General features: G+C 35.8%; 1 protein-coding gene across 3 annotated transcripts in view; it reads left to right on the forward strand.

Annotated features, from left to right (window-relative positions):
- Nucleotides 1-14,304, forward strand: part of GMPS (guanine monophosphate synthase) — a 114,045-nt gene that overhangs the window by 51,380 nt on the left and 48,361 nt on the right. For all 3 annotated transcript variants that reach the window (XM_033855401.2, XM_033855402.2, XM_073803821.1), the window contains 4 exons: nucleotides 652-833; nucleotides 3,983-4,097; nucleotides 10,481-10,578; nucleotides 13,441-13,544. In XM_033855401.2, coding sequence (XP_033711292.1) covers nucleotides 652-833; nucleotides 3,983-4,097; nucleotides 10,481-10,578; nucleotides 13,441-13,544 — 499 coding nt within the window. The remainder of the gene's footprint in view (nucleotides 1-651; nucleotides 834-3,982; nucleotides 4,098-10,480; nucleotides 10,579-13,440; nucleotides 13,545-14,304) is intronic.

A 14,304-nucleotide genomic window follows, 5' to 3' on the forward strand; every position in this document is an offset into this window, starting at 1 on the left:
AATATTTCAGCACATATGGTTAAAATTTTATGTTTTGCCAAATTGCTCTCCAGTAGAGTGTTTTCAATGTAGACTTGTCAGAGATAGGACATTTAAAACATTTAAAAACTTTTAGTGTTATGGGTCAGATGCATATATATTTTTTCCTCAGGTAATACAAAAAATCCTAATAAAGTGAATTTGGGTATGCTTATATACTCTGGGAGGAAACTTTCAGTTCCTCATCAGTATGTCCCTCATAGGAATGCTGTGACAGTTAGATTGGGTGATCATATAATTTATTACCCAAACTTGGATGCTTTTGAGGTTCGAAGGAGGCACTATTAATAATAATGCCAGTATAACAGGCATGGCATAAACCAGTACTTTATTTTGGCACAGCTGGACTGTATGCTTACCCTAGTATTGGATAATGTGTATAAGATGCATTAAACATAAAGTGACTATATCATGTCGTCAGTAGATGGTAACTTATATTTATGCCTGTGTATGGATATGTATAAAAATCTTAAGACGTGTTTGAATTGGCAACTCAAAATCCTAAGTTAACAGTTTCTGTGTGTTTTTGGAGCTGACAGTGACCACAGTTTTTAAAAGTAGCTCTAATTTTCATAATTCTCATAATTAAGACATTTGTGTTAATATTTGCAGCTGGAGAATGCCGGAGGAGACCTTAAGGATGGCCACCACCACTATGAAGGAGCTGTTGTCATTCTGGATGCGGGTGCTCAGTATGGGAAAGTCATAGACCGGAGAGTGAGGGAACTGTTTGTGCAGTCTGAAATCTTCCCCTTGGAAACACCAGCATTTGCCGTAAAAGAGCAAGGATTCCGGTAGACTTTTAACTTATGTTTTTCTGAGGAGGCTGAGCTTAGATTGTAGGATATTTTTTTATTAATTTTTTTGGGCACTGAATTACTTAATGAAACTAAGACATGGAATGGTTTTACAAGAAATTTCCCATGGCTCTGGGAATTAAAAGGAATTTAAATTAAAGGAAAAGATTACATTAATTTTATTTGCATAGTTTTAAGAATTTATCGTTTGAACATCTTATGTTTCATAGGGTTTCTGGATCAGACTTAGATCTGGCTATTATGGTCATTCATTCATTCATTCATCCCAGAGCATTTGTTCAAAGGAATATATATGTATAATGGCTACAATACCTAAATTAGAGAGTTCTGTGTACAGTGAGTCTCTTTTGCTTCCTATTCCAGGAAACTAGTTTCTAAATTATGAAGACTTCTAATTTAAGGGCTAATTCCATAGTTTGTACACTTAAAACTAGTCAAAATGACTTGTAACTTCTTCCTTTAACAACTATTTCTGGTTAATGCTGTGTCTTTTCTCTTGGAATTAATGTTTGCTTTTAAATTGAATGTTATTCAGAAGCAAGCAACTGCAGTTTATATCCTTAATTAGCTCTTAAGCCTTAATGCTGTATTTCTTCCAAAATATAATGTGTTTAATTTTTCTTAAAAACATAATGTTTTTCCATTAGACAAATGGTTAACTTTTAAAAACTTCACAGATGAGTATACATTATCCTTTGTTTCTTCTTTTTGAAATAGAGTGAATTGCAAATCAGAAAAAGCAGGTCTACATTTAACTCTGTTCTAGTTTTAGGATGTAGATTAAAAACAGGTATCTCTTTTAAACTGTAGAATTTTAGAGTAAGAAGTTTATCTAATTCAACTGTCTTGATTTGCCAGTGAGAACCAGTTTTAAGGGAATCAAAAACTGCAAGAAATCTGAATGGCTCTCTGTCAGATCCAAGTTCCATCATTCTCCCAACCCAAAACAAACACAAAAATCCCCAGCAAACTAATCGACCAAATGTTTTGGAATAGGGTAACCAATATTGGCAATAGAAGTCTGATTGTTTTTCTTGTCACTTGTTTACCTGATCATCAACCGTTTCTAGGTCCTGCTTATGCCTATAGCTTCTTTTCTCTGTAGAAGAATAGGAACTATAGCACTGTGGCTTTCATTACTATAATCCTTTCTGCTGAGATAGTTATTTGACCACCCTTTTTCTAGAATAAATTTTAGGTTTATGACTTAAGAGACATCTTAACCTACCTGTTTTTAGAACCTTGATTTGCTTGATACATAAAATTGGTATCTGGAATGCCTTAGGACTTCGTGGGCCTTGTAATTGCAAGTTGTTTCAAAATCATAGCAGGGTAGAAATAGAAAACTCAGAATGAGTGATTAGCTCTTCTCAAGACTTACTGAGATAAGAATTTTCATAATTGGCTTAAGTGCAGCTTGAGTTTTATCCTTGACTAAATCCGTTGCCTTTTCTTTTTAATAGTATTAAGAATCTTTATAGCCTTGAGTTGTTTAGCAGATTAATGAGGGATGCTGGACAGTTGCATGGTGGTTATCCTTTATAAAACTAAATACAAACTAAATACTGAAATTCTAGAGATTTTGATTATTAAGTATGTTTTAGAGAGTTTTAGCTTATTCATTTTTAAGAGGCTAGGCTGCATATCTACCCTTAGGGCTAGCCCATTCCCCTTTAAAATTGTTATCTTAAAGATGTCACATTCATCATCTGATTAGGTTATCTTCAGTCTCTTTTGCAAGAGATAAGCTGGCAGACATAATGTATACCAAAATTCATGTTACCAATACAAGATTTAAAGAGTACGGCTTTTGTGCTTACTTAAATTATTGTTAGAATATTAAAAAAAAATACATTATGGGCTTCCCTGGTGGCACAGTAGTTGAGTCCGCCTGCCATTGCAGGGGACACGGGTTCGTGCCCTGGTCCGGGAAGATCCCACATGCTGCAGAGCGGCTGGGCCGTGAGCCATGACCGCTGAGCCTGCGCAGCCAGAACCTGTGCTCCGCAACGGGAGAGGCCAAAACTGAGAGGCCTGAAAGGCATAAGTATGCCTGTATTGTGTAAACTGGAGAGCATGAGTAGTCTGAAGGTGCAAGTCTCTCTGTGATTCCAGTTATTTGTGGCCATGTAAGAGTGAAAGTCCAGTATTAGCAGATTTTCCCCCTTGTTTTCCCTAAAGAAAATCTAGAAATCTGAATTTTTATGTAAAAATCATAACATTAAAGTGTTCTATAAAGTTTTTGATTGAATGCTGAGGATCAAAGTTAGCTATATTAGAGGCCAGGTGAGTAATATAGGCCTCAATTTTCAGCTTTCTTTATATGAATAGTTCTATTCCCAAGTTAACCCATGGAATGCTCTATAAATTGTAATGTAGTTAAGTGATAATACTGACCACTGTTCTGAGAGCAGGGCATATAAGGCAAGTCGTGTTAGCTCTTATTCCTAGGTCTCAGGTAAAATTGATGGGAATATTGGACAGGTTTTAAACAGGCAAAGTTAGGTAATTCTTCACATTTTCTGCCATTCTTTATTGTAGAGTATTTTGCCCTGCATGATCCAGGGCCTTCATAATACCTTCAGTTGTCCTGCTGTGACCTGCTTCACTCCTGACCTCTCAGGAGACCTGTATTTTCACCATCTCGCTTTAGAATTCTCATTTACTTCCTCCATTGATGAGGAAACAAAACAAATACAGGCTAACCTTCATAGATTGAAACATTGGTTTTATATATTTGGAATTTTGTACTTATTAACAAGTGTTTGTTGAATTGATAAACTTCCATGTATTGCAATAAAGTAGAGTAAAAATAAGTAAGCTGTGTAGAGGACTTCCCTGGTGATCCAGTGGTTAAGACTCTGTGCTTCCACTGCAGGGGGCACGTGTTCGATCCCTGGTCAGGGAATGAAGATCCCACATGCTGCGGCCAAAAAAAATTAAGCTGTGTAAGAGGCTGTTAATAGGCTGATAGAATCTGGATCTGCTATAGCATAGTGAAAACATAACAAAATCTCTGAATCTGTATCAAGTCTCCCTCAGTGGTACAAGCAAGAGAGGGCATAGAACTTGTATAAGAATTAGCAGTTAAAGATTCTTCATTACTCTCTTCCTTAAATCCACAGTGCTATTATCATCTCTGGAGGACCTAATTCCGTGTATGCAGAAGATGCTCCCTGGTTTGATCCAGCAATATTCACTATTGGCAAGCCTGTTCTTGGAATTTGCTATGGCATGCAGGTATATGCATCTATGAATTTGCCTTAAGAGTTAATTTATTCTGCTTTTGACTCCTACTGTATTAGTATTTTCTATCTTTAGAGTAAGTAAGATATTTAGTTATATGAGATAATTTGTTCATATTACAACTGTTTATGAATTGCTACACTAGTATGGCAGAACTGACTTCAATGGGGATTTTCAGAAAAGCAACTATATTACTGCTTACAACAAAACACTGTCCATTAAAAAAAAACTTAGACATTTAAATACACTTAAAAGTTGCAGAAGTAGTTCACAGAGCTCCCGTATACTTTTACTCAGTTCCCCAATTATGACATTTTTAACCATTTTGAGAGTAATTTGCAAACAAGGTGTTCTGTTACTTGTTGTATCCTAAGTACTAGAATTCTGTCCTACATAACCACAGTACAGTTATCAAAATCAGGAAGTTAACATTGACTCAATGTTAGCATCTGATCCACAGACTTCATTCACATTTCACTGTTGGTCTCATTAATGTCTCTTATAATTCATGAATCCAGTCTAGGACCATGTGTTGTATTAGGTTGTCATGTCGCTTTACATTACTTTAGTTTGGAATCATTCCTCAATCTTTCCTTCTCTTTCATGACCTTGGCAATTAAAAACAAAGTACATTCCAGTTACCTTGTAGAGTAGTCCTCAGTCTTGGTTTGTTTGATGTTTACTCATTGTTAGATTCAGGTTATGTATTTTTGGCAGGAATACCACAGAAGTAATGCTGTGCTCTTCTCAGAGCATCTCATTAGGAGGCACATGATGTCAAGTAATATCATGATCGGTGATGTTCATTTTGATTATTTTGTTAAGATGGTGTCTGCCAAGTGTCTTCACTGTAATGTTAATTAAGTATATGTAGGGGAGTGGCCAAGATGGTGGAATAGGAAAACACTGAGCTCACCTCCTCTCATGGGCACACCAAAATTAATGACTATTTACAGAGCAACTATTGATGAGAATCTAGCAGAAGAGGTCTTCTACAGCTAAAGATATAAAGAAGGAACCACAATGAGATGGGTAGGAGGGTCAGACTTACAGTCAAAACACATAGCCCTGCGTGGGTGACCCACAAATGGGAGAATAATTACAATTTCAGAGGTTTCCCCCAAGGTCAGAGCCCCATGTTGGGCTCCCCAGCCCAGGGTTCCTGCACCAGGAAAATGAACCCCCAGAACATTTGGCTTTGAAGGCCAGTGGAGCTTACTTTTGGGAAAGACAGAGGGTTGTGGGAAATCCAGATTCCACTCTTAAAGGGTGCACACAAAATCTCACACGCTCCAGGACTCAGGGCAGAAGCAGTAATTTAAAAGGAGCCTGGGTCAGACCCACCTGCTGATCTTGGAGAGTCTCCTGGAGAGGCAGGAGGCAATTGGAGCTCACCCTGGAGACATAGACACTGGAGGCAGCTATTTTTGGAAGCTTAATTCTACCATGAGGACCCCGGTGTTGGTGCCATTTTGGGACCCTCCTCATTTTAGTAGTGAGCAGAACAGTGAATTGTCTTTTTTTTAAACAATGTGGTTGAAACTTGTGTATTGATATGAATAATGGCACAAAGGGAAGCTATTCAAAAGTTAGAAAGTGAACAGACCAATACATTTTCTAATAGCTGTCTCTGGAGCTTTCAGTAAAGGAAGGAACATAAATCAATGTTCACGTAAGAATGTGAATATTTTTATTATTCATACTCTTGATACAAGGGCAGAATATTAGAAATCACTGGTCTGCAAAACAGCTTTACCAGATTTTGCTTCTTGTTAATTGATTGTTATGGTTTTCCATTGATTTAGAGGAAATGCTGACTAAAAATATATAAAATACAAAATCTATGATAATGGATATTTTCTTATCTAGGCAACAAGAATTTTATAGTAAAAGGTTCTTTTTCCCCTGTAATGTGCTCTGAAAAGTCAACTGGTGATTATAAATTTGACTTGGATAATAGCTTATTTTTAGATTTTCCCACCTAGTATTCTAATATGTTTTCTCATAAGAGCCTGTTTCCTGATCAGATTGAACATTGGAAATTGGCTGACTCTTTTTTTTAAATATGTCTTTGCCCCATGATGTAATGTATTTACATAATTTATTGATCTTCCTTGCCTGAGTAGTCAATATTAATCATAAAGCACAACTAATAATTACAATTTAAAAAAAAATTTTTGGCCATGCCACACAGCATGTAGGATCTTAGTTCTCTGACCAGGGATCAAACCTGTCCCCCTTGCATTGGAAGTGTAGAGTCTTAACCACTGGACAGCCAGGCAAGTCCAGCACAATCTGTAATTAAATGGTTTTTAGTATATTGAGAGGCATTATAACATTTTGTAAGGAAGAGTCTCACAAGATATTTTTTTGGCACCCACTTAGAGTGAACAGGTCTGGAAAATGCTCCCTTAATTTAAATGATAGTGGCTGACTGTTTCTCCATTATGTCAGTACCCCCTTATAATTGGAAGACCACATTTTTCTGTCATTCAGTAGGGGTCTGTGGTAGCCAGAGCCTGGCCTGCTTATGTTAAATGCATAAAAAATTTTGCCTTTGTCATCTGAACTTTCATAGTAGTATAAGGGAATAGGCTGATCTTGCTCCTTTGGGCAGAAATTGTCTTTCTATAAAATATTGATAAATAAATAAATAATAAATAAATAATACCACGTAGCTAATATGCTGTTTGTAAAGGACTACCGCTTCTTAGTGACTCTTAGTTGAGTAATTTTAGCACCAAAGTTCTCACTCTGGTATATACCTTTGCCCCCTCCATGGCATCCTGAAATTTTAGTTATTTCAATGTCTTCTGTACCATCTTTTGCCATTAACTCTTGTCAAGAGTCTTTCTGATTGCTTCCTGGTAGTTCTTTGCTTTGGAAGAAAAAAGTCTGTCCTGCTCCTTGCTCCCTTTACCTCTATTACTGTTTATGCCCCACTCAGCATAAGAAATAGAATATTAGTAGAACTTTTAAAACTCTCTTTATGCTTTTTTCCATTCTACATCCTTCTCTCTTCCTGCAAGAGGTAACACTTTCCTGAAATGTCATTCATTCCCTTTCTTTTCTTTGTAGCTTTATACATATTGTATTTCTAAATAATATTTTACTTAATTTTGCCTATTGACCTTAATATAAGTGAAATCATACTTCGTGTATTTTCATTTTTGGTTTTGAGATTAATTAATTTTATTTTCACTACTGAGTTTATTGTTTGAATGTAGCACAAATTAATTATACATTCCACTGTTAGTATCACTGGTCTTTTCCCAGATTTTTGCTATTACAGATACTGCCATGAATATTTTTGGACTCTTCATCTGGTATTGTACATACACAGACTTTTCTCTAGGCTAATTAATTGAAATGCCGAGTCTCAGCTTCACGAGGAAATGATATTTGCCCCCAAAGTACCTTCCCAGAGCAGTATAAAAGTATATAAAAATTCCTTCTGCTCTATATCCCTGCCAGGCCTTGACAAGGTCAGCTTTTTTTTTTTTTTTTTTCCCTGAATTTGCCTAGCTGGAAAGGTATTAAATGACATTATGTTGATAGTCTTAATGGTCATTTTCCTTATTTTGAGATTCATGTGTTTATTTGCTATTAGTCATTAGTGTCTACTTTGCTGGAAAAGCTTATTTGTGATTTTTGCACATTTTCTTGTTGAATTTTTTAGATTGTTTTTATGTATGCTGGATACTAAACTTTTGCCAATCATATATATTGCATATACCTTCTAGACTGTGACTTCTCTCTTCACTATAATTTCATTTTTTTTTAAAGAAACATCTTTATTACAAGCATTTGGCTTCTTTATACACTCCCACAGGTTTTGTCAAATTGTTTTTATTGGTGGAATTTCCTTCCGTTTCCCCCTCCCAAATCTAAGATTTATTTTAAAACCTTGGCATATAAAACAGATAAGAGGGAAGCTGACCCAATTAGAGTGGTAGACCTAGTAGACTTTCAGGGGTTTTTTTTGAGACATTTAGGACCTCGAGGTTATCAGGAATCCATACTGAAAACCATTTCCTTAAGTCAAAATAGAATATTAAAACAAAATTTTAACAAAGTAAAGTGTTTTACTCTACATAAAATTATTCCCTCCTCCCACACACACACTTAGCTGGTCTTTCAACTCCTTGTATTCTCACCCTTAAGTAGCATATAGTCAGGAATCAAGAATAAGCATGAAAGCCTTCTGAATAGGTGACATAGCTTTAAATTTTACTTCAAGCCTTTGGCTTTGTAAAAGCCTTTAATTTAGACTCTGTGAACTTTTAAATTGTGTAGTGTTCCAACAGCTTTGGTTATCTTGATCATTCAGCTCTCTTCTAATTAAGAACTGCAAATTAGAGGAGGCAGAGGTGCACAAGGTTCATTGAGTGGTGTAGAGGAAAACATTCATTTTTCGTTCAGCAAATTTGAATGACTGACTGCTCTGGGCCACATACTTTGTTAGGCCCCTGGGACTGTGAAGAGACCTGAAGACATGGGGGGAGAGGACACGGTCAGCTTCAGTAATCACACCAGTTTGAATAGCTGGAGTAGAGAATGACAGGGAAGATGAGAGGTAAAATTAGACGGGGGCAATATATTAAAAAGTCTGTGTTCCATATTGGACTTTATCCTGTAGACAAGGGGTCAGCAAACTATAGCCTGCTGCCAAAGCTGGCCCACTGCCTGTTTTTGTATGACCTGCAAGCTAAGAATGGTTTTTATGATTTTAAAATGGTTTTTATGGTTGGAGTTGAAAAACATTTAAAAAAAAATTATATTTTGTGACATGTGAAAATTAAATGAAATTCAAGTTTCAGTGCCCATAAATAAAGTTTATTAGAACACCGCCACATCCAGTCCTTTAAGTATTGTCTGTGGATGCTTTTGTGTTAACGACGACAAGAGTTGAACAGTTGCTCCAGACACAGTAGCGCCTGCAAAGGCTAGAATACTTACTCTTTGGCCCTTTACAGGAAAAATTTACCAACCCAGATGTAGATGATAGCCATTAAGAATTTAATAATGGACTAACAGAATCATATTTATATTTTAGTAGCTGACATTCGTAGATCTCTGGAATATAGGCTGGAAGATAGGCAAGACTGGAGGCAAGGGGACTGATTAGACTGCAGCAGTATTTCCTAAACTGTGTTGGTTAAGGTGCTGCAGAAAGTGTTTTACTTATGAGTCTTTAGTTTGGGAAATACTGGGTTAAACAAGGGTTAGCAGGGTTTTTTTTAACTGCTGGACTTAACCCAAACCTTTATTGCAGGAAGGTTAATTGTGAATGTCTAAGAGGAGAATGTAGAGGGCAGCATTTGCTGATGGTTTTGAAGAATATGCCATTGTGCATCACAAGAATGAACATTTATTTAGCCCTCTGCCTACTTTTCTGTTGGGGGCTGGGTCAACCTGCATCACATATTGTTGTGGCAGGTATCTTATGACACCTGTTGTGGAACAGACATACCAAGATGGGTTGTAGTGATTTTATTGATGCAGATTTAATGTTCCTAAAAATCTTGTGTGTGTCTGGTGTTGTGGGTGTTTGGACATATGTAAGTGATAAATAAGAAAATTGACACAAGAAGGGTCAGAATGTAGAGACCACTTAAAAGTCTGTAGGTGTATGGGATTTGAACAAATAAATTTAATTGAAAGACCAGATTTTATTGCTTATCTCATCTCCACAGGACAGCCTTTTGCAGACTTTCAGACTATTCCTTTGGAGCCAAAGATTAAACAGTTTGGAGGAATTTATATCTGCCTGGTTTTAATACCAACCTAGGTACTTTCTAAGCTTAAAGTGCCTTTTAAAATGCTTTAAAATTAAACAGATGTAAGTGTTAAAGAAATACCTTTTTTTTTTTTTTTTTGCCGGTACGCGGGCCTCTCACTGTTGTGGCCTCTCCCGTTGCGGAGCACAGGCTCCAGACGCGCAGGCTCAGCGGCCATGGCTCACGGGCCCAGCCGCTCCGCGGCACGTGGGATCTTCCCGGACCAGGGCACAAACCTGCGTCCCCTGCATCGGCAAGCGGACTCCCAGCCACTGCGCCACCAGGGAATCCCAAGAAATCCCTATTTTTAGGGATTTAGATGAATTAAAGTACCCTAAATGGAAAATTTGCCAGTGTTTAGGAATTTGACCTGAGGTTAATTTTTATTAATTTAGTTTTGTTTTATAACTATGCCTTTTAAGAACTTTATAATTATATATAATAGCACCAAGTTATCTACAGTTACCAGACTTCCTTTATTTGGGGGGCACAAATATAACAGCTATCCTAAAAATAAGAAACATAAATTATTAATGTAAGAAATTGAGTGATTTTCTTTTGATTTATATTAACATCAATTTATTTTCTCTTGAACAGATGATGAATAAGGTATTTGGAGGTACTGTGCACAAAAAAAGTGTTAGAGAAGATGGAGTCTTCAGTATTAGTGTGGATAACACATGCTCATTATTCAGGTATTAAAGATATTTTTAGATCAATAAGAATGTTAGTAGCTTAACTAACTTACAGCTGGGAATGTTATTCTTTAAAATTGGAGATTCTGTAATTCTTAGACAAAATTAAGGCCACAGTAGTGGCCAAAGGTGTTAATTGTCATATTTGTCTTCCAGTTGAGTGTCAAGACAGCAGCAGATCGCAGTGATGCTAATTAGGGATAAGAAAAGCACTTAATGACATAATTTAATAAAAGCACCTGTGCTGTCTTGAACCCCTCTTTGGGACAGCATATTGTGATGCCAACATTTGTAGTTTTCCCTTTTCACTCTTTCAGTAGAGTGTGACTCTAAACATTAGTATGACAGACGTGGCAGATGGATAATGTTTTAAACTGTCCTGCATTTGTATACCTCTTCCTCTACCATGTTCTTGCTCTGGGTACTTAGCAAGCTACCCATTGCTGGACTCATTACTAAATATGTGTTTTATTTCCCTCTTCCTCACTTTCTCTACTGTATCTGAGCATAACTATACTTGGTGTACTGTCTTTAATACAGTGAATGTATTAATTTATTTTATTGCTAGGTGATAATAGATTAGGTACAGCAGCTCTAATGTATTTGAAGATTGGTGAATGAGCTATTCATTGGCTTTCTAGAATCATTTATCTTCTGCTTTACTAAAAAAAATAGCTGAGTTTTCATTCAGCTTCCTGAAAGACCAGAAAACTTAAGTTTTAGTCACTTGCTTTCTTTTTTGGGGTTTTCCGATGTTTTGGATATAACCCATTTAGGTGGACTATTGATAGAATTACTCACTTACTTTTTTTTGAACTAAATTTCATTTTTATTTAAAAATCACATTTCTCCCTAACTGCATTCAATCTGTAAAACGCTGGCTGATGTCAGTTAATGTGCACATGTTGTCTTTATTATCATTTCTTATAACTGTGCTAATTATTTTTATAGATTTGTTTATTAACATATTCTTACAGCCTCCGTTGAGTTGTGCCTAAATTAATTCTTAATGAATAGTGTTCTGCAAATTGGACAGATCAGAAATTTTAAAATTCAAGTTAAGAACTTTTATCTGAAATGGAGATTTCCCAGTTTTTACACAGAACTGGCTGTGGCTGGCTTTTCTTTAATACTAGAAAGAACAAAAATAAGTATATCTGTATTCAAGTATTCTTGTTTTCAAAGGGATATTAATAAAAAGAAGCCAGAGTTGCTCAAAATAATTTTATGAACTGAAGCTGCTCATTGCCAAAATACGTTTTTGAAATCCAGTGCTTGTTCTACTTCATAATGGAGAGGTGTTGCTTACATTGATCTGTATCTCAAGTGACTACTCTTGAGAACTACTTCAGGAATCTTGCTGGTAGAAGGTGATAGTACAGGAGGCTTTAAATGTAAAGATCTGGTTAGGATTTAAAGTTTTTCTGTCTTTATAGTTCTAAAATCCTGGTATTCAGTTACAACCTACACTAATCCTAAGTAATAGTGATGACAATAATAACAACCTCAAAACATCCTTTTGCTTTTAAAGTACTTTATCTTCTTGCTTTATTTAAAATTTTTTATTTCTTAATATTATTTAATACCAAGTCCTTGTTCAGATTTTTTCATAATGTAAAAAATATCTTTTTATGGTTGATTTGTTTGTATCAGCGTCCAAAGAAAGTCCACACAATTGCATTTGATAAATGTTACTTACATCTGTTTTAATCCATACCATTAATTACTTCTGTCCTTAAGATAAATTCCAATAGAGATATAATTTTGAAATTATTATCTTATAGCCTCTTGAAATTGTGTGTGTGTGGTGGTGGGGGGCGTTATATTACCAACTTTATTTATTTATTTTTTACTCACAGACTTAGAGAACGAACTTACAGTTACCGGTGGTGGGGGGATGGCCTGGGGGTGGGGAGAGTCAGGGCGTGTGGGACTGACATGTACACCTGCTGTATTTAAAATGGATAACCAACAAGGACCTACTGCATAGCACAGGGAGCTCTGCTCAATATTATGTAACAACCTAATTGGGAAAAGAATTTGAAAAAGAATAGATACATGTATATGTATAACTGAATCACTTTGTTGTACACCTGAAACTAACACAACATTGTTAATCAACTATACTTCAACATAATATAAAAAGTTAAAAAAAATAACTTTATATATTGTTTCAGTTTTCAATTTTTGTGGATTGTCTTTTTTTGAAATTTATTATTGTTATTTGCTTTATAATGGACAGAATAAGTTTAAATTCTAGCAGTGTTGCACCGTTACATACTTTCTCTCTTTTCTTGATTTACACACAGAAGAAGCTAGTATTTCTAAAGCAAAAAACTACCAATTATAAGATGAATAAGTTCTAGGAATCTTATGTACAGCATGATGACTACAGTTAACAACACCGTATTGTATATTTGAAAGTCACTAAGAGAGTGGATCTTTTTTTTTTTTTTTTGCTGTACACCGGCGTCTCACTGCTGTGGCCTCTCCCGTTGTGGAGCACAGGCTCCGGACATGCAGGCTCAGCAGCCATGGCTCACGGGCCCAGCCGCTCCGCAGCATGTGGGGTCTTCCCAGACCGGGGCACAAACCCATGCTCCCTGAGAGTGGATCTTAAATGCTCTCACCACACACAGAAAATGGTAACTGTGTGAGGTGGTGGATATGTTAACTAACTTTTACTGTAGTAATCATTTCACAATATATATGTATATGAAATCATCACATTGTACACCTTAAACTTAACATAATGTTATATATGTTATTATGTCTCAATAAAGCTAGAAAAAAATAAAGCAAAGAATCCATTAATCATGTCTAATAATTAAGCTATTTGTGTATTGTTTTATTTTTTATTAGGGGCCTTCAGAAGGAAGAAATTGTTTTGCTTACCCATGGAGATAGTGTAGACAAAGTAGCTGATGGATTCAAGGTTGTGGCACGTTCTGGGAATATTGTGGCAGGTAAAAATTCTAAAACTTTTGCAGATTTCATTGTAAAAAATTTATCTGAGAAGGCTATAAGCATATGTTTCTGTATGAGGTACTGTTTTTGATGTTTCTTATTTTTTTAAAGATATTGTAAATGTCATAGGGTCAACCATTAATTTATGAAGGGTATTTGATATTAGAAGGATTATCTAGAAGTCACTTACTAGTTTGCTCTGAAATACTTTTAAAAATATTTATTCTAATATGTTTTCCAGATATAAAATACAGCTATTACAACTCAGGAAAAATTTGAGAACTATTTACCTCTCCAGCATGCTGTATTCATAATTGTCCTTTTTTTATGCTTTTCTTAGGTGTATATAGGCATGTATCTTGGATGCTATAAAACATCAGACTAAGCATTCAGGGCATTTCTCTGAACTAGGGTTGGCAGACTATTACCTGTGGGTCACATCCAGCCTGTAGCCTGTTTTTGTACGTTTAGAAACTAAGAATGATTTTTACATTATTAAAGGGTTATAATAAACAACAGGGACTATATGTATGTGTCCCACCAAGCTTAAAGCTTATACTGTCTAACCCTTTGTAGGAAGTTTGCCAGCGCATGCTCTAAACCATTTTTTGTTCTCTGTTTTTTTGAGGAAGAGGAGTTAATTTTCTGGTAATTTGTGATTTTTTTTTTCTTTTACTTGCTTACTTGAATAACTGTAATGTAAATAATCACCGGTAATCCTGGATATCTGCAAAAGCAAAAAGTGGGGTTATCAATAAA

This window comes from Tursiops truncatus, chromosome 4 (assembly GCF_011762595.2).
Source record: "Tursiops truncatus isolate mTurTru1 chromosome 4, mTurTru1.mat.Y, whole genome shotgun sequence".
Lineage (NCBI taxonomy): Eukaryota > Metazoa > Chordata > Mammalia > Artiodactyla > Delphinidae > Tursiops > Tursiops truncatus.